This window comes from Phycodurus eques, chromosome 18, assembly GCF_024500275.1.
Source record: "Phycodurus eques isolate BA_2022a chromosome 18, UOR_Pequ_1.1, whole genome shotgun sequence".
Lineage (NCBI taxonomy): Eukaryota > Metazoa > Chordata > Actinopteri > Syngnathiformes > Syngnathidae > Phycodurus > Phycodurus eques.
In genome coordinates, this window is record NC_084542.1 from 1,503,160 (window position 1) to 1,523,926 (window position 20,767).

At 42.8% G+C, this 20,767-nt stretch overlaps 1 protein-coding gene across 6 annotated transcripts in view; it reads right to left on the reverse strand.

Moving 5' to 3' along the window:
- The window catches only part of cdk19 (cyclin dependent kinase 19), a 73,524-nt gene that overhangs the window by 27,768 nt on the left and 24,989 nt on the right, over positions 1 to 20,767 (reverse strand). For all 6 annotated transcript variants that reach the window (XM_061703853.1, XM_061703856.1, XM_061703854.1 and 3 more), the window contains 3 exons: positions 7,323 to 7,380; positions 1,305 to 1,436; positions 687 to 830 (listed from right to left, as the gene is read on the reverse strand). In XM_061703853.1, coding sequence (XP_061559837.1) covers positions 687 to 830; positions 1,305 to 1,436; positions 7,323 to 7,380 — 334 coding nt within the window. The remainder of the gene's footprint in view (positions 1 to 686; positions 831 to 1,304; positions 1,437 to 7,322; positions 7,381 to 20,767) is intronic.

The window sequence follows — 20,767 nt, forward strand, 5'->3', positions numbered from 1 at the left end:
TTTTGGTTACATGTACAACCTGTATTTCTTTGAAAGTGAAATTCAACTTGAAGTGGCAATAAACAGCTTGATGCAAGCACTTGGCCTTTTTTTTGAATAACTGTTCACTATCTGCCAAACTGCTGCTGATGGTTGAAGTCCGCTGCCTCCATAGCTTCCTAACTCATATTTTTGTCCGCAATGCATGACAAAAAATATATATAAAATAAAATCAGCCAAACGTTACATTGAATCGCAAAAAAAACTTGGACTGTAAGTCGGATCAAGCCGATATACCACGGTACTTTAAAAAGTTTTAATAAGTTGAAATCTGTTTAAAGTGTAAAGGAGGGGTAAATTTTTTTTTTTTTTTTTTTTTAAATAATTCACAAGGTCTCTCAATATCACGGATTTTGACCATTTGCGGTTGGGTCTGTAACATATCCCATATTAAACGTGGGTGGACTGCGTATTATAATGTAAATGAGTTGTATATTCATTAAGATCAACGAAAAATGTTAAATATATACTCTTCTTGCCAAAATTAGTTCGATGCGATAAAGCGTGTGGTACTCTCCTTCTCTGTAGTTTGGGCATAAACCCTTCCAATTACGGAAGGATTTGATGTCAGACATTCAGTAGCAGAAGAATGCGTTTCAATATGTGTGTGTGTGTGTGTGTGCTTGTTTGTTTTATTTTGTGCAGACCTGCAGGGTAACCCATGACGCTGAATATCCTGTCCAGCTGGTCATGATGAAAGGGGTTACTGGTCTTGATGTCTTCCTGGCGACAATGAAAAATGGGCTCTGACGTTAGCAGCTCTGCGAAGATGCAGCCGATGGCCCAGATATCTGTTCACACACAAACAAGACACGAGTTTGTTCACTGTACTTCGTGATGATACATTTCTGTCACTAAAAACCCAATTTTTTGTTGTCCTTTCACAGGGAACTGCACATAATTTAGGATAGCGAGCACCCAGAATCCCGTGTATCGACCCCAACATCTGAAGCAGGAAGTGCTCCAACATGTGATTTAATGTGAATGATTGCAGAAAAGTGACACGCAAAGAGGCCCCAGCATACTGTACGTGTTGCCTCATGTTCAAGATAATTACAAAGTCGTTAATAGAGCCATTCCTTCATGTACAGTATACCGCAGCTTCAAGGCACAGCGAATGGAATGTGTTTAATGACCACAGACTTATACAAACATTCCTCACTACTTAAAAGCTGTCCGGCATCGTGCAATTGGGAATATACTACGAACGTGTAGGGGGATGGATGGACACACACACACACACACCCCCCAGTGTCCAGACTCACCAATAGCTTTGGTGTAGTGCCGGGCCCCCAACAGTAGCTCAGGAGCCCTATACCAGAACGTCACCACCACAGGGTCAAGGTCAGCCAGTGGCTTGAGGGGAGAGTTAAAGAGTCTTGCAAAACCCATGTCAGCTACAAAAGGCAGGGCAAGGAGACAGCAGGGATAGACAGAAGTGAACAAATACAGTAAATATTTTCAGATTGTCAGGGAGCGATAATTATGAATGTGACACAGGCTGGCCACATCCCCAAGGCTCTGCTCAGGGTCACAGGTTGCTATTGTCTTATGGTAGATGGTGCCTCACATATATATATAAATATATATATATATATATATATATATATATATATATATATATATATACACAACCCCAATTCCAATGAAGCTGGGACGTTGTGTTAAACATAAATAAAAATAGAATTCAATGATTTGCAAGTCATGGTCAACCTATATTTAATTGAATACAGTGCAAAGACAAGATATTTAATGTTCAAATTAATGAACTTTATTGCTTTTAGCAAATAATGATTAACATGGAATTTTATGGCTGCAACACGTTCCAAAAAAGCTGGGACAGGGTCATGTTTACCTTTTCTTTTAACAACATTCAATAAACGTTTGGGAACTGAAGACACGAATTGTTGAACCTTTGTAGGTGGAATTCTTTCCAATTCTTGCTTGATGTACAGCTTCAGCTGTTCAACAGTCTCCGTTGTCGTATTTTACGTTTCATAATGCGCCACACATTTTCAATGGGAGACAGTTCTGGACTGCAGGCGGGCCAGTCTAGTACCTGCACTCTTTTACTACGAACCCACGCTGTTGTAACACATGCAGAATGTGGTTTGGCATTGTCTTGCTGAAATAAGCAGGGGCGTCCATGAAAAAGATGTTGCTTGGATGGCAGCATGTTTCTCCAAAACCTGTATGTAACTTTCAGCATGAATGGTGCCTTCACAGATGTGTAAGTGACCCATGCCATTGGCACTAACACAGCCCCATACCATCACAGATGCTGGCTTTTGAACTTTGCGTCCATAACAGTCCGGATGGTTCTTTTCCTCTTTGGCCCGGAGGACACGACGTCCACAATTTCCCAAAACAATTTGAAATGTGGACTCGTCGGACCACAGAACACTTTTCTACTTGGCGTCAGTCCATCTGAGATGAGCTCGGGCCCAGAGAAGCCGGCGGCTTCTAAGTTAATGATTACTTGCTAAAAACAATAAAGTTTATCAATTTGAACATTAAATATCTTGTCTTTGTACTGTATTCAATTAAATATAGGTTGAAAATGATTTGCAAATCATTGTATTATGTTTTTATTTATGTTAAACACTTCATTGGAATGGGGTTGTGTGTGTGTGTGTGTGTATATATATATATATATATATATATATATATATAGTCACGGTGGATTAACCGGTTAGCACATCTCACAGTACTGAGGACCGGGGTTAAAATCCCGGCCCCGCCTTTGTGGAGTTTGCATGTTCTCCCCGCGCCTGCGTGGGTTTTCTCTGGGCATTAAATAATACCATGTGTAAATATGACACTTTAATACGACTGCACTTTTTTTCCTGTTTTTGTCTCACATTTTTATTTCCTAATAGTAACAACAAGTACCATATCTTCAAAAGTACACCTTATCCCAACAATACCATTTACTGCTTTACATAGAAACATTACATTCATATTGAATACAATTGAGATTCGCATGTTGGTGTGGCCCTCCACAGCTAGTCCAGTTTCTCACATGGCCCCCTTTGGGAAAATGAATTGCCCACCTCTGCGCTCACGGCTGCTTATCAGCAACTTCCAAATTGGTTTAAGGTCAACTTATCAGAAACAAAGGGAGTGTTGTGCTCCTGTTCAGGCCAAAGCCAAGGCCCTTTTCACATACTGTACAGCTCTACATACATGTTTTATATTATAATATCTAATGTAGACATGTCCCATTTAATGAATAATCAACAACCCATCGTCCATCCAATTAATCAACAACTATTTTGATAATCGATAAATCAAATAGAGCCATCGTTTCACACTAAATTATCCAAATCCTATGATTTCAGCCTCTCAACAATAAACACTCTCTTGTGATTTCCATAGGCCTTCATGAAAGCAGACTGATTATCTTTTGTGTTTAATCAAACAAAAAAGACATTTGCCTGAATCCAAGTACATGAGATTTCGACGGCCCATCGTCAAAAATACAATAACATTTTACAATGTCTAATCGTGTGCAGCGGGAGGGGAAAAAGTATGTGAACCCTTTGGAATGTCTTAATTTCTGAATAAATTGGTCATCAACTGTAGTCTGATTATCTAATTCAAAGAATAAACAGAGACTCCTTAAACTAATACCAGACAAATAATTACATGTTTTCATATTTTGATTGAAAATAATGTAAACATTCACAGGACAGGGAGGAAAAAGGTAGCGAACCCTTAGATTGAATAACTGCTTGACCCTGCTTTGTCAGAAATAACTTCAACCAACCGTTTCCTGCAGTTGCAGCTCAGACGTGAACAACGATCAGGATGAATTTTGGACCAGTCCTCTTTCCAAAACTGTTGGAATTCACCAAGATTCCTGGGATGTCTGGTGTGAATAGCTCTCGAGGTCATGCCACACTATCTCAATTGGGTTGACGTCAACATTTTGACTGAACATGCAATTTCCTGTGTTTGGACTTTTGTTGATTTAGCATAACCTCCTTGATTCTCGTTTGACGTTTTGAGAAATTAAAAAAATGTTTTGATATTACTGCGCTTCCCGCCTTACCTCCCTGGTTCCCTGCACTTGGGTCCTCCGCGTTTTGCCTCCATGTTTTGCCTTGTCTTCCTTGCCCTCAAAAACCGTGACAGAATGAACCCGACCAAACAAGGACCCAGTGGGAAGCACACGGCGCACCGGTGACCCCCACTTGTCCTAGATATTCACCATATTCGACCATTTAACCTCCGCATGTTTTTTTTAGATTCAGATTTTTCCGATTGCGAAGATGGCCCCGATTTAGTTAACCTCCTGTCTGATTCTGACTCTGATTTTGATTCTTCTGGTTCCTTGCCTGTTTTATCCCGTTTTTATCACGTTGTCCCGTTTCCAACCCCTGCGAGTCCGAGCCAAAGTCCTTTCCCTCTGACCTTTACTTGGGCACCCGTTTCGCCATCTATCCAGGACTGCCGCGTGGTGGCCAACGTAGGTGCCTAAGTAAAGGTCAAATTTTGTCCTCCCATTTTTCTGCCCGTTTCCAAGTCACTTAATTTTTCACCAGTTCCCACACCTTGTTCCACGCCTCCAACTAAGTCACGTCCATCCAAACCTGCCCCAAAGTCACCTCGTTCCGTCCACCCCTTTTTCCTAGTTCACCTTCCTGAGTTCCTGTGCACTCCGCCCCTCTCGTTTCCTGCGCTCCCAAACCTCAATGGCGGCAGGCTGAGGAAGCGACTGCAGACCCCGTGCCTGCTCCTCGGCAGCTGTGGCAGGCTACCATCCCTGCTCCTCGGCAGCTGCCACCCGTCCGTCCTTGCTCCGGCGCCGCTCGTCCAGCGGGCGCCACCCGTACCTGCTCCGGCAGCGCTCGTCCAGCGACCACCGCCCGACCCTCTTACCTGGCCCTTGCATTGCCATTGGGTCCGGCATTATGGCAGCCCCCCTGAACAGCCCTATAGAAACCCTTGTGCTTGGCGTCCTGGCCGACCTCTGGAACTGCCCAGCCAAGCACCTCACGTCTGGTGGCCTGGACTTCCACCAGACTGACCCTGAGGGGCGGACTCTGAACCCGCCTCCAGGCCCCCTTCCACCCACCCTTTTTTATTTTTATTTTGTTGTTGTTGTGCCTTTTGGAACATCTGGGATCCGTTCCTTGGGGGGTGAGGGTACTGTCATGGTCTGTGTTCTAGTTTAGATTATATTTAGTTTAGTGTCATATTTTCCTGTGTCCCATGTTTTTCATCTCTTGTGTGTTCATTTGGTTATTGTGTCAACATGTTCTCGTCATCCTACCTTGTCGACCAATCAGTTCCCTCCAGCCACTCGTGTGTTGTTCAGGTGTTCCTCGTTGTCTCGTCAATTTGTTTGTATTTAGTTCCCCGGTTTCTTTCACTTCTTGTCGGTTTCATTGTCAGTGTCACCTGTCGGAGCCGTCAGTTATATCACTAGTCATGTCTCGTTTTCTTTGTTCCCTTGTGTTTCTTTGTTACTTTTTATTTAGATGTTTGGACTTTTGTTGATTTAGCGTAACCTCCTTGATCCTTGTTTGACTTTTTGGGAAATTAAAACATTTTTTGCTATTACTGCACTCCTGCCTTGCCTCCCTACTTCCCTGCACTCGGTCCTCCGTTTTGCCTTGCCTTCCTTGCCCTCAAAAACCTCAGTTCGTGACACTGTCATTAGGTTGTTGATTGGCTTCTTTATTTTAAATCATTGTCTTGCTGGAACACCCATCATCTTTTGAGCTTCAACTGTTGGACAGATGGCCTCAAGTTCTTCTGCAAAATATATTGATAAATTAATTAATTAATACGTTTTCCCATTGATTATAGCATGATGTCTATGCCCTGAGGTTTCAAAGGATGCCCACACCATGACGCTCCCTTCACTCTGCTTCACAGGCGAAGCAAGGTTTTGATGTTGGTGTGCTTTGGAATTCTTCCTCCACACATGACGTTGTGTGTTTCCTCCCAAACAATTCAACTTTGGTTTCATATGCCCACAGAATATTTTGCCAGAAGTACAGTGGAACATCCACGTGCAAATGTTTCCTTTCAACTGAAGATTCTTCCTTGGTGTTTATAAACAGAGATGTTGGCATGTGCCAGTGATTTCTGTAAGTCTTAAGATGACACTCTAGGGTTCCTTTTTTTTTTTTTTTTTTTTACCTCAGTGAGCATTCTCCGCTGTGCTCTTGAAGTCATCTTTACAGGACGGCCACTCCTTGGAAGAGAAGCAACAGTGGTGAACTTTCTCCATTTATAGACAATTTGTCTAACCGTGTACTGATGAACATCAATGCTCTTAGAGATCATTTTTTTTTAACCTTTTCCAGCTTTATACAAGTTTATATATAAAGTCCTGACCTCAACCCGACCTCATGAGAGTTATTCACACCAGAAATCCCAGGAATCTTGCTGAACTGCAACAGTTTTGTCCAGAGGAATGGTCCAAAATTCATCCTGATTGTTGTGTACCTCGTTACTTTCAATAAAAAATATGAAACCATAATTGTTTGTGTGGTCTTAGTTTAAGCAGACTCTGTTTGTTTATTCTTTCGATTTAGATGATCAAATTACATTTATGACCAATTTATGCGGAAATTCAAGAAATGTCAACGGGTCCCCGCACTTTTTTCTCCCACTGTGGCCTATATGATCATAGAGCAATGACTTTCACATGCTCCCTCTAGTGGTGTGCGAAAGAACCACTGCCCAAGTACAGTTGTATTTTAACCTTCAATATGACTGAGACAACAATTCCGCAAAGAAGAGTGGACCAAAATTACTCCACAATGATACAAAAGACTCATCACCACTTAGCGCAAACGCTTGACTTCAGTTATTGCTACCGAGGGCTGGCACAACCAGTTACTGTATTAGGCTTTAGAAAGTATTTTACTCCATGGTCAATCATTTACCAGTCGGTGTAGTAGTGTAAATTGAAAACAATGGAACCAACATGCATGATGTGCATTCTCCTGAGCTTGTGTTAATTACATAATTAATTGAAAGGGCCATGTTCAAAATAACAGCAGTGTGAAATCAGAATAAATCATCATTTACAAATGACTTGGGTAGTCTTTGTGCGATATTTAAATTGGCGTGACAATCTGTAACATTTAAGTGTGATACATTTGAGAAAAAAAAAACAGGAATCTGGAAGGGGAGAAATTATTTTTTTCACGGCACTGTCGGGACAATATGGGCTATTGTATAATTCATCAGACAAATACAGAGGATGTTCAAAATTTTAAAAGCACAAAAATAAATCAACATTTGTCTTAAATTCAACTTACCAATTTTAACTCTTCCTCGTTCAGGACCTTCTCCCATGACCAAGATGTTAGCTGGTTTCTGCAGAAAAAAAGTAGTATTTACAGATATGGTATTTATTATTTATCAGCATTATACAAATTGGAAAATGAATGAATAAATGAACATCAGAGGTCCCAGTGATACTTTACATCACAGTAGTCAATGAGGGGGCTTTAGTCTTGGGGTCCGACTTACAGGCACGTAGTCTTGTACAAACCCCAATTCCAATGAAGTTGGAAGCTTGTGTAAAACGTAAATAAAAAGAGAATGCAATGATTTGCAAAACCTTTTCAACCTATATTCAATTACATACACGACAAAGACGATATGTAATGTTCAAACGTTTTTTTTTTTTTTTTTGCAAATATTCACTCATTTTGAATTTGATGCCTCTAAAAAGCTGGGACAGGGACATGTTTACCACAGTGTTCCATCACCTTGCCTCCAGTCAACAAGCGTTTGGGAATTGAGGACATTAATTGTTGAACCTTTGTAGGTGGAATTCTTTCCCATTCTTGCTCGATGTACAGCTTCAGCTGTTCAACAGTCCGGGGTCTCCGTTGTCATATTTTACGCTTCATAAAGCGCCACACATTTTCAATGGGAGACAGGTCTGGACTGCTGGCAGGCCAGTCTAGTACTTGCACTTTTACTACAAAGCCATGCTGTTACACATGCAGAATGTGGCTTGGCAATGTCTTGCTGAAATAAGCAGGGACGTCCCTAAAACAGACGTTGCTTGGATGGCAATATATGTTGCTCCAAAACCTTTATGTACCTTTTAGCATTAATGTTGCCGTCACACTTCCCACGGGCTCACCACCTGTGGGAGGGGCCATAGGGGTCTGGTGCAATGTGAGCTGGGCGGCGGCCGAAGGCAGGGACCTTGGCGATCCGATCCCCGGCTACAGAAGCTGGCTCGAGGGACGTGGAATGTGACCTCTCTGGCGGGGAAGGAGCTCGAGCTGGTGTGTGTAGTCAACATTTGCACAATCAACATTGTCCCAGACTATCGTACTACTCGCGTGAAGTCTCGGTGCCCTTTGCACAATGGTCATTGCACCTTACTCTTGTAATATTAGTCATTTGAACTGCTCTAAGTGGTAGAGGACTCTGCATCTTTTGCACAATTGTCAAAAAAATAAAATAAAAAATGTACCGGCATTACCAGATAACTAGCAACCCTTTATTGCTCAGTGACTGTTTTTTTTTTTGTCAATGTCTTTATGTCTCAAAAGTGTTCTCTGTCAATTGACTATCTGTTGTCGTACTTGAGCGGCTCCAATTACCGGAGACAAATTACTTATGTGGGTTTTTTTGGACATACTTGGCAAATACAGATGATTCTGAGTCTGTGCTCATGACGGATTGTCCATAACAAGCATACGGGTATCCACACGTGCACTTGGCACCAGGACATCCGAGGCTGCAATTCGATGTTCGACTTTGTGGTCGTGACATCGGCCAAGAGAGGGGCGGAGTTGTCAACTGATCAACACCTGGTGGTGTGTGGCTTCGATGGTGGGGAAAGATGCCGGTCCGACCTGGCAGACCCAAACGTATTGTGAGGGTCTGCTGGGAACGTCTGGCAGAATCCCATATCAAAAGGAGTTTCAAGGCCCACCTCCGGCAGAACTTCACCCACGTTCCAGGGAATGGAACATTGCTGAGGCAGCCAACTGGAGCTGTGGCCATAAGGTGGTCGGTGTCTGTCGTGGCGGCAACCCCCGTACCCATTTGTGGACACCGGCGGTGAGGGATGCCATCAAGCTGAAGAAAGAGTCCTATCGGGCCTTTTTGGTCTGTGGGCAGCTGAAGGCTACCGGCTGGCCAAGCGAAATGCAGCTTTAGTGGTCGCTGAGGCAAAAGCTCGAGCGTGGAGGAGTTCGGCGAGGCCATGGAAAAAGACTTCCTGACGGCTTTGAGGAAATTCTGGTCTACCATCCGGCGTCTCAGAAGGGGGGGATCAGTGCACCAACAACACTGTGTATAGCGAGGATGGGGCGCTGCTGACCTCGACTCGAGAAATTGTGAGTAGGTGGGGAGAATACTTCGAAGACCTCCTCAATTCTACCGACACGCCTTCCCATGAGGAACCAGAGTCTGGGGTGTCTGTCTCTATTATCTCTGTGGTGGAGGTCACTAAGGTGGTTAAAAAGCTCCTCGGTGGCAATGCCCCGGGGGTGGATGAGAACCGTCCGGAGTTCGTGAGGGCTCTGGATGTTGTGGAGCTGTCCAGGTAGACACGCCTCTGCAACATCGCGTGGACATTGGGGACTGGATTGGCAGACTGGGGTGGTGGTCTGTTCATCACGTTTATGGACAGAATCTCTGAGCACAGCAGAGGCATAAAGGGGTTCCGGTTTGGTGGCCTCATTATTGCATCTCTGCTTTTTGCAGACGATGTGGTTCGGTTTGCTTCATCAAGCCGTGATCTCCAAATCTCACTGGAGCTGTCCGCAGCAGAGTATGAAGCGGTTGGGATAAAAATCACCACCTCCAAATCTGAGACCATGGTCCTCAGTCAGAAAAGGGTAAAAGCGTGGAGTGCCCTCTCCGGCCCCAAGTGGAGGAGTTCAAGTATCTTGGGGTCTTGTTCACGAGTGAGGGAAGAATGGAACGGGCACGTCCCACTGGGAGGAGCCCCCGGGGACGACCCAGGACACGGTGGCATGGGAACAGCTTGGGATCCCCACAGAAGAGCTGGTTGACGTGGCTGGAGAGAGGGAAGTCTGGGTTTCCCTATTAAAGCTACTGCCCCCGCGAGCTGACCTCGGATAAGCGAAAGAAAATGGATGGATGGATGGTGCCGTCACAAATGTGCGAGTTACCCATGCCATGGGCACCAACACCCCCCACCCACCAAAACCTCACAGATGCTGGCTTTTGAACTTTGCACTAATAACAATCCAGAAGGTCCTTTTCCTCTTTGGTGCGGAGAACAAGATGTCCATGATTTCCAAAAACAATTTGAAATGTGGACTTGTCAGATCACGGCACACTTTCCACTTTCTGTCAGTCCATCTCAGATGAGCCTGAAGAACTGTGTAAACTGACAATGGTTTTCTGAAATGTTCCTGAGCCCATGTGGCAATAGAATTACACAATAGGGGCTTTTCCAAAGCAGGAACCTTTCCCTAGCTACCCTGGTAGTTTCTTTCAGTGGGGGCACAGGGGCAACTCAAGGTACGGAAGGTTACCCCTGGAGTATTTCATTTTTCCTGGCTGGTATGGTCTTCCTAGAGCTACCAGGAACTCTGAGGGAAGGGGCTGTGCTGACAAACGCTGATTGGTTGACAGACCTCTGTCGGCGTGTAGGTCCACCCCTGGCAGCTAAGGAGCGGCGGTCCGAGCCCACGCAAAGTGTGCGTCTTCCTTGGCCGGTGCTGAGGGGCGTGAGGCTTTCAAACACCAATCGTTACGTTTTCCCACTTAGCCGCACTTGGTGGACAAGGAGCAGGCTGGACAAACTCTGTGCTCGCCGAGCTTACTTTGCCGCTTCGGCCCGGCAATGAGCCGCAGGGTCAGACTCTGCGGTGAAGTCTGCGGCGAGGAGGTCCACCGCCGCCACGGGCTCAGTGGCAGGATACGCTGCTGCCCCGGCGTGTAAGGCTTCAGACTCATGTCCCTATTGCATTTTCCAGCTGATAAATCACATCTATAGTCACCTGCAAGCTTCTGTCTATTTAGGTATGTCATCTCAATCAAATAGAATAAATATATTTGATGACCAGTTCAGGGTATACCCCGCCTCTTGCCTGAAGAGAGCTGGGATAGGCTCCAGCACGCCAACGACCCTATTGAGGATAAGCGGTACGGAAAATGGATGGATGGATATTCTAATTTATTGAAATGTACCTGTATATATTAACACTCCCTACCTGGAAGACTGTCTCCAGCCACGTTGGCATTGCAAATGAGAAACGGTTCTCAATTGCCTCACCTCGATAAAGGGTTAGCTTTTAAAGGTATCCAAAATATTTGAAATTTAGATTACAATATAAAATAAGACATTGAAAGCTTGAAACACCAGCATTTTTTAGATCCAGTAGGTGTCAGTATTGAGCAACATCAGTCTCATTTGCTGAAGCTACCCTGAAGTGCAATGGAAACACAAACCACATTTTGCTAGCAGGAACTCAAAGTTCCTAGCCCGAGTGGTGGAAAAGCCCCTAATGCTGCTGGTTTTTAACGCCGTGCCGCCTGAGGGATCGACGGTCGCAGGGATTCAATATTGGTTTTCGCCCTTGCTGCTTAAGTGCAGAGATTTCTCCACATTCTCTGTAATTCGATTTTTATGTTGCCATATACATACTGTATATATACACAGTATGTATATATACATACTGTACATGTTGTTTAACCACTTTTATAAAGCACAAAGCAACAAAAACTGCCAAGTTTATGCCATCGTGGCTTTCAACTTCCTACTCTTTACACCAAGCAGTATTTTCTGCTTCTGCGTGTGATGAGAGACAAATATCACTGTGGTGGTCACCCAAGGACACAACAAAGAAAAACACAGTTCAAATGTGCCATTTGATGTTTCCAACTGCTCACAGCTGAAGGCAAATAAAATATTTGCTGCCTGAATTCCCTCGTGGTGTTTGCGCTGATGGGAATTCTTTGGCTAAGCACACTGTGATCTGTCTGGCCAGCGTTCTTGTTGCTATAGAAACAGTACTAATAATAAGATCCATAGTTCATGCCCACAGTATGACATGTCATTATTGGCAAATGATTTGCGCCTCTTCAGAGTCCTGAGAAGTCCAGGCTCTCCCTTTGCTGCCAAATACTAAATCAGGCAAAACTGAATGAGCCTATCCTGAGGAGAGAGGATTAACTGTGTCTTTTTGTTGTTAATACAACTGAACTAAAGAAAGAAAAAGTGCAAACTCCCTTATATTTTTATTTGTATGCAAACAAATGGATTGGGAACACTGCACACGTTTTCTTTTTGATTTATTTTTTGAAAAAAATCAAAATAACAGTGCCCACCGTTTCTGAGAATTGCTTCGCGTCTAACTGCTGGCACCTCAGAAACGGTTGCACAACTAAATATTAGTTCAGTGTTTCAAATGAAATCCAAATCTTCAACCATTGTTTTATTTGTACAGTAACTGTGCATTCATTTTTGTAGGTCATCTGCATTGTCTTTTTTATAATCTAAAGTATATTTACTGTTCAATTATTACGTTAACACACATTGCAAAATTTGTAGGTCTACTAGAAAATGTTTTACACCAATTCAAGAAGGGAGATTTATAAATGGCGGCACGGTGGGCGACTGGTTAGAGCGTCAGCCTCACAGTTCTGAGGACCCGGGTTCAATAAAGCGGTACAGACAATGGATGGATGGATGGATGGACATGTTCAAACTAGGCGTGTCCTCTAAGTAGCCTAAGAGATGTCTTCAAACTTCAGTCAGCCGGCCTATTTAACGGGTGACGAGTATTCACTGTGCTGTTTGGTACCACACTAAACATGGACCAGAGGAAGTGAAGGAGAGAGCTGTAGCAGGAGATTAGAAATAAAATTATAGAGAAGCACGTTGAAAACCTAGAAAACCTATAAGGTCATCTCCAAGCAGCTTGATGTTCCTGTGACATATTATTAAGACATTTAAGATCCAAGGGATTGTTGCCAACCTCCCTGGACGTGGCCGTAGGGGGGAAAATGTATGACAAATTGAAGAGATAATATGAATTGTAAAAAAAAAAAAAAAAAAAAAAAAAAAGCACAGAACAACCACGAAAGAAATTAAAGGTCAACTCCACGGTCAAGATACGTCGCTGTTGAAGCCAAAGTGGACTTAATGGGAGACGACCAAATACGACACCACTGGTGAAAATAAATCATAAAAAAGCGAGACTGGAATTTGTTAAACTGCATGTTGACACGCCACAAAGCCTCAGGGAGAATGTCCTGTGGACAGATGAGACAACACTGGAACTTTTTGGCAAGGCAGATAATCTATGAAAAGAACACTGCCTACTGTGAAACACGGAGGAGGCTGTGGTATGCTCTGGGGCTGCTTGCTACCTCAGACACAGGGTGTCTTGAATCTGGGCAGGGTACAATTGTTCAATTGTTGTACAACTGTGCTGCCCAATGCCAAAAAGCTTGGTCTCAGTCGCAAGTCATGAATTGTAATTATTTTGTCTAAGCTGGTGTGATATGCGTTACCCCAAATTAGAGAACGATAATGTCGAGCTGGAAGGGATAAAGTTACGATACAACATTTCAAGCGTGTCTTAAGAAAGTTTGGCGTGGACAAGTGCAATATGTTGTGTCAAATTAAGTCGATCATCGATAAATAATCATTGCAAAAATGTACTGTATGCACACGCATACAGTATATACAGCAGCTACGGTTGGGCATCGAGAATCGAGAACCGATAGGAACCGGGAGTAACGTTCCGATTCTCCCGGAACCGTTCAAATAAAAAAAAAATCGGTTCCCAGTTTCGATGCCTTGTCCTGCAGCCGCAAGGAAGAAGTGGCGAAATACAATTTCAGTTCTTTTTTTTTTTTACTCATTAATGTACACACACCACCCCATATTGACTTTGTTTGTTGAAATTTTGGGAGATTTATTAAAAAAGAAAAACTGAAATATCACACAGCCATAAGTATTCAGACCCTTTACTCAGTGTTTAGAACAGCTTCGAGCTTTTTGGGAATGATGCAACAAGTTTTTCACACGTGGATTTGCCATTCCTCCTTGCAGATCCTCTTCAGTTCTCTCAAGTTGGATGGTGAACGTTGGGGAACAGCCATTTTCGGGTCTCTCGAGAGATGCTCCATTGGGTTTAAGGCAGGGCTCTGGCTGGGCCATTCGAGAACAGTCACGGAGTTTTTCTGAAGCCACTCTTTCGTTATTTTAGCTGCGTGCTTAGGGTCATTGTCTTGTTGGAAGGTGAACCTTTGCCCCAGTCTGAGGTCCTGAGCACTCTGGAGAAAGTTTTCGTTCAGGATATCCCTGTACTTGGTCGCATTCATCTTTTGTTCGATTGCAACCAGTCATCCTGTCCCTGCTGCTGAAAAATACCCCCACACCACCACGCTTCACTGTTGGGACTGTGTTGGACAGGGGATGAGCAGTGCCTGCTTTTCTCCACACATACCGCTTAGAATTCAGGTAAAAAAAAGTTCTACCTTGGTCTCATCAGACCAGAGAATCTTATTTCTCACCATCTTGGAGTCATTCAGGTGTTTTTTTTTTTTTTAGCAATTTCCATGTGGGGTTTGATGTGTATTGCACTGAGGGGAGGCTTCCGTCGGGCCACTCTGCCATAAAGCCCCGACTGGTGGAGGGCTGCAGTGACGGTTGACTTTCGAGAACTTTCTCCCATCTCCCGACTGCATCTCTGGAGCTCAGCCACATCGATCTTCTTTACCTCTCTCACCAAGGCTCTTCTTCTCCAATTGCTCAGTTTGGCCAGACGGCCAGCTCTCGGAAGGGTTCTGGTCGTCCCAAACGTCTTCCATTTAAGGATTATGGAGGCCACTGTGCCCTTAGGAACCTGAAATGCAGCAGAAATGTTTTTGTAACCTTGGCCAGATCTGTGCCTTGCCACAATTCTGTCTCTGAGCTCTTCAGGCAGTTCCTTTGACCTCATGATTCTCATTTGCTCTGACATGCACTGTGAGCTGTAAGGTCTTATATAAGGTCTGTTTCTGGGTGTTGTTGATACATGGCTTTTGCTTTGCATAGTAGAGTTTCAGGTTGCACTTACGGATGTAGCGCCAAAGTGTATTTACTGACATTGGTTTTCTGAAGTGTTCCTGAGCCCATGTGGTGATATCCTTTTCACATTGATGTCGGTTTTTGATGCAGTGCCGCCCGAGGGATCGAAGGTCACGGGCATTCAATGTCGGTTTTCGGCCTTGCCGCTTACATGCAGTGATTTCTGCAGATGCTCTGAACCTTTTGATGATATTATGGACCGTAGATGCTGAAATCTCTAAATTCCTTGCAATTGTATGCTGAGGAACCTTGTCCTTAAACTGTTCGACTATTTTCTCACGCACTTGTTCACAAAGAGGTGAACCTCGCCCCATCTTTGCTTGGGAATGACTGAGCAATTCAGGGAAGCTCCTTTTCTACCCAATCGTGGCACCCACCTGTTCCCAATGAGCCTGCTCACCTGTGGGATGTTCCACACAGGTGTTTGAGGAGCATTCCTCAACTTTTTTGCCACCTGTCCCAGCTTTTTTGGAATGTGTTGCAGCCATAAAATTCTAAATTAATGATTATTTGCTACAAACAATCAAGTTTATCAGTTTGAAGATGAAATATCTTGTCTTTGTCGTATATTCAATTAAATATAGGTTGAACATGATTTGCAAATCATTGTATTCTGTTTTTATTTGTTTAACACAACGTCACAACTTCATTAGAATTAGGGTTGTATATGTATGTGTATACACACACACACATATACATCTATGTCGACTAGAGGACTCTGCATCTTTTTGCACAATTGTTTTTTGTCAATGTCTTTATGTCCCCAAAGTGTTCTGTAAATTGACTGTTTGTTGTACTAGAGCGGCTCCAACTACCGGAGACAAATTCCTTGTGTGTTTTGGACATACTTGGCAAATAAAGATGATTCTGATTCTGATATATTAAAAAAAAATAAAAAAAAATTAAAAAAAAAAATATATATATATATATATATATATATATATATATATATATATATATATATATATATATATATATATGCTAGTTATGTTTGATTTCGGTTTAGATTATGACGGTTTTGGAACAGTTTCTCCCCTGTAGAGGCCCCTGCACCGAAGGATTTTCAGCCCGTGATCGAGATCATTCTAATCAACTCCATAGTATGATGTGCCTTTATTAAGAAAGAGTCCGACATGGAACATCTTCCAAAAAAAAAAAGAATAAAATCTCAGAATCTGTTAATACAACTTGCTACAGCCCTTTGCAACTTCTTGAGTTGTTTCCAAATAGAAGACAAATAAAAATACAATTGGCAAATGATTTGCGCCCAGAAAACCCCTAAATCTAAAAATACATTGGGATTATTCCTTTACTGGCAATGTAAAAACTGCTAATAACTGCACCTGAACCGTAATGGTATATAATTTACGCTCATGCTGCTGCTAAACTCCAGTCCCTGTATTGGGTCATGTCTCAAATGAGTAATGGAGAACTGTAAATCGATATGCAGTAACACTATTACTCAATTATTACTACAGTACATCATGGGTCTTCTGGTGCTGCAATCTCTGTGGAAGGGAGTAATCCCTCCAGGAAGATACAAACACACTGCAGCAATAGAGCACCTTCAGGAATCCTCCCTATGGAAGTGATAGTTGGTACAGTCCAATGAGCCTTTTGCTGTGTGGTCTGCAGAGTTGCTCAGTTAGCATCTTGATGGCACAAGCTTGAGGCTGTTACATAACCCCCATGGGGGCGTGCGGCTGGGAGGGCAGCGAGCCCCTCTGGTGTAGCTTGTGGCGGGTGGGACATCGGAGGAGGGGGAGGAGGACAAGTGGGGGATGGGAAACACGCAGTGGTGTAATGCAAAGCATGTGGCTGATACGAGCTACAGTTTGTAGGGGAAGCAAACCATGCTACCCACGAGGAGAAGCATAACGTGACTTGTTGGCCGTCCACTTATTTCACTGCCGTGCTTGAAGGAAATGGGAATCACCGAAACATAAATCAGCAACATGATCAATGTCAACTATGCGCCCTTGACGGATTTATTTTTCACTGACAAAGAGCCAGACACCTGCTCACAGTTGATAATCGAGTGAACAAAGACAAAAACGACAGCAAAACCATGAGAATGAACGATAGCGCTGTGGCAACAATGGCAGGAAGCCCTGCGAATGAACCAGCCTCAAATAACAATACTGCAGCACATTGTTATCAAATCAGATAGGTTCGGTTCGAACAATGGACAATTTCATCCGGCTGTGTCAGAAATTGGGATGAAAAAAAAAAAAAACAAAAAAAAGACAAAAGTGGACAAACAACAAATACTTTTGGGACGTTGGGTACAAAACAGCAGGCTTTAAAATCATGAAAGCGCTTTCTTTATTAAAGGACAACAATGCCGAAATGGTTTTAGACTTTTCCACCAAGTTTCAAAGGTGGCATGTTAATTTGCCGAACCCTTTTTTTTCTAGTATTTGGGACGTAATATTGGCTCTATAGCGCCTTAGTAAACGCGAAATATGAATTAGAATCATGCACGCATTCTGGAGACACAGATGTTTTTCTGCCGAGAGGCCCAAAACCAGGTCCTTCGCATTTCTCAAGCTTATCTACGTCACTAGGGAAGATCGCCGCTCCGAGCCAGTACTGTCAACAACAAAAAACGCGTATGCTCTCACAAGTGGGTCTTCTACAGGGAGGCAACCAATCAGAGGTGGCAAATATGGACAAAGCGGATACAAAACTGGGTCAAACAAAAGTAGCTGTCAGAGGGGGCCTTTTATGGACAATCGTATGACAAAAGCAAGGCGTTTTTCAAAATGAAATCACTCTAGTGATGTCTAAATAGCTCAAATGTGGGACCTTTAAAGAGAGGTGGAACAAATGCAGCATTCCAAAAGTAACTGGGATCATGAAATTTATGGCTCCGAGGCGTGCAAAACAGACCCAGAACTCTACCTTTTCCAATAACCACGTTGGATTTTTCATTCGTTGGGATATTATTTTGGAATCGTACAAGGAGAAATCATTCAATTGTGATTCGCTCGTCGTTTGTTCATGTCAGTATGAATAGGGAATTCAGTTTTAGGGTGCAAGCGTCATGGTCTCTCCTGTGTTATTGTGTCCACCTGTTCTTATCAACCTTCTACCTCGTGTCAACCAATCAGCCCCCCCCCCCACCCAGCCACTCGTGTCTCGTCCAGGTGTTCCTCGCTGCCTTGTCAATCTGTTTGTCTTTAGTTCCCTGGTTTCTTTCAGTTCTTGTTGGTTCATTGTCATTGTCAGGTGTCATTTTCTCTGTCTGTTCCACGTCTTAGTTACCAGTCATGTTTTGTTTCCAGTTTGAGGTTTATTCAAGACTTTCTCTGTTACTTTGGTTATCTGTTTTGGGACTTTGTTTAGTTTGCTTTATCCACGTTCCTTGTTTTCCCTTTTTAAATTCAATTCAATTCAATTTTGCCTTGTCACTCAGTTAGTATTTTTAAACGTTTTGTTTATTTTTGGCATGTGGGTATGGTGATACTCAGGCAGAGAAAAATAGCCGGACCTCCCGTAGTGTGACAACACAATACTTCTGACGCTGTCCTATGATGGTTTTAACTGAATTGATAGATGCTGATTAAAAGTAAGGACTTGTGAGATAACAGATTATTAGATTGTGATCATGTGATTTGATTTATTTGAAAACAAACACTCCCCCTATGCAGGCCATTATATGAACTGCATTCATCAATAACATGACATACGTTGTCAGAATTGTGGTTGTTTACGAGCACTTACTTGACTGAATACAGTTTGATGAAACTGAATTACACATTTCAGGGGGAGAGACACAGTTGAAGATTGTTACATGTTTACCAGCCTTATTTTGAAATTTTCATGGACGAGCAAAATGCAAATGTACACAGGGAGACAAAACAGTTGGTACACTTTCATTAAATAAAGAAATACCCACATAATCAAATAAGTTGAAACGGATGAAATTCAAATCCACTTCTTTTAGATTTTGCGCCTTCAAAACCGAGTGACGGTACGTTTCCAGTTACCTTTTCTCACTTTATTTCTGAAGTGACATTAAACAGATCTGTCAAAAATAAGAATTAGCATCCAGCAGTGCTGCAATTAGTAATCGAGTATCCTGCTGACAATTCTGTCTAATAATTATTGAGATAAAATGTTGTTGTTTTTTTTTAAAGAGCAATTATGAGTTGTTTGTCATCTTGTTATTAAGGCACAATTTTATCTTGAACTGTGGTATCTCAGTCACTAGGGGACATTGAAGAGCAGTCCTAAAAGTCACATTTCTCACATCTATAATACTGAAACTATTTTAGTGATCGCTTGTCATTCATTCGTGGCTGCGATATTAAAAAGCGTTTTGTTTTACAAAAGGTCCAAGACACAATAGAGAGACCATGTGTAAGTGACAGGCAGGCTGAATCGCATTTCCATAGCTTGTAAGGTTGGCGCTCTCGAGCATTATCGTCACAATGTCACGGTTTCCAGGATGCCTGAACACAATATCGCCGATGTTGAAGTTATTAGGAAAAACACTGCACTTTTCCTACATTGACTGGTTAAGATGTGTACATTTGGAAATTGTAAATTGAAGGTCTTAAGTGTAAGCAAAGCATGTAAGCCATGTGTAGTCTGTCAAAAACATTGAAGGCATATATGTCACACTTTAACAATCTTTGTAGCAAGTTCACAGTAGTAAAGATTTATTGGCTTCTTGTCCAAAAACTAAGAGTATCTTTTTGATTCCAGGTGATTAACTGAGCCCCCATCGCCCGCCGAGGATCCGAGGAGAATCCCTGTCAATGTCACCCGAGCAAGATGTAGCTCAAGTGACGGACAAATAAAGAAAGCGCACGGGATCAATTTCCTGGTGTTCTGTCCGCTCTGTGCTAAAGCCAGCAAGTGAAACTCTTATTTATTCTACAACCCCAATTCCAATGAAGTTGGCACGTTGTGTTAAACATAAATACAAGCAGAATACAATGATTTGCAACTCATGTTCAACCTATATTTAATTGAATACACTACGACGACAAGATATTTAATGTTCAAACTGATTAACTTTATTGTTTTTAGCAAATAATCATTAACTTTGAATTTTATGGCTGTAACACATTCCCAAAAAACTGGGACAGGTGGCAAAAATTTGAGGAATGCTCCTCAAACACCTGTTTGGAACATCCCACAGGTGAACAGGCTCATTGGGAACAGGTGGGTGCCATGATTGCTTCCCTGAATTGCTCAGTCATTCACGAGCAAAGATGGGGCGAGGTTCACCTCTTTGTGAACAAGTGCGTGAGAAAATAGTCCAACAGTTTAAGGACAATGTTCCTCAACGTACAATTGCGAGGAATTTAGGGATTTCATCATCTACGGTGCATAATATCATATAAAAGGTTCCGAGAATCTGGAAAAATCACTGCATGTCAGCGGCAAGGCCGAAAGCCAACATTGAATGCCCGTGACCTATGATCCCTAAGGCGGCACTGCATCAAAAACCGACAATGTGTAAAGGATATCACCGCATGGGCTCAGGAACACTTCAGAAAACCAATGTCAGTAAATACAGTTCGGTGCTACATCCGTAAGTGCAACTTGAAACTCTACTATGCAAAGCAAAAGCCATTTATCAACAACACACAGAAACGCCGCCGGCTTCTCTGGGGCCCGAGCTCATCTAAGATGGACTGATGCAAAGTGGAAAAGTGGTCT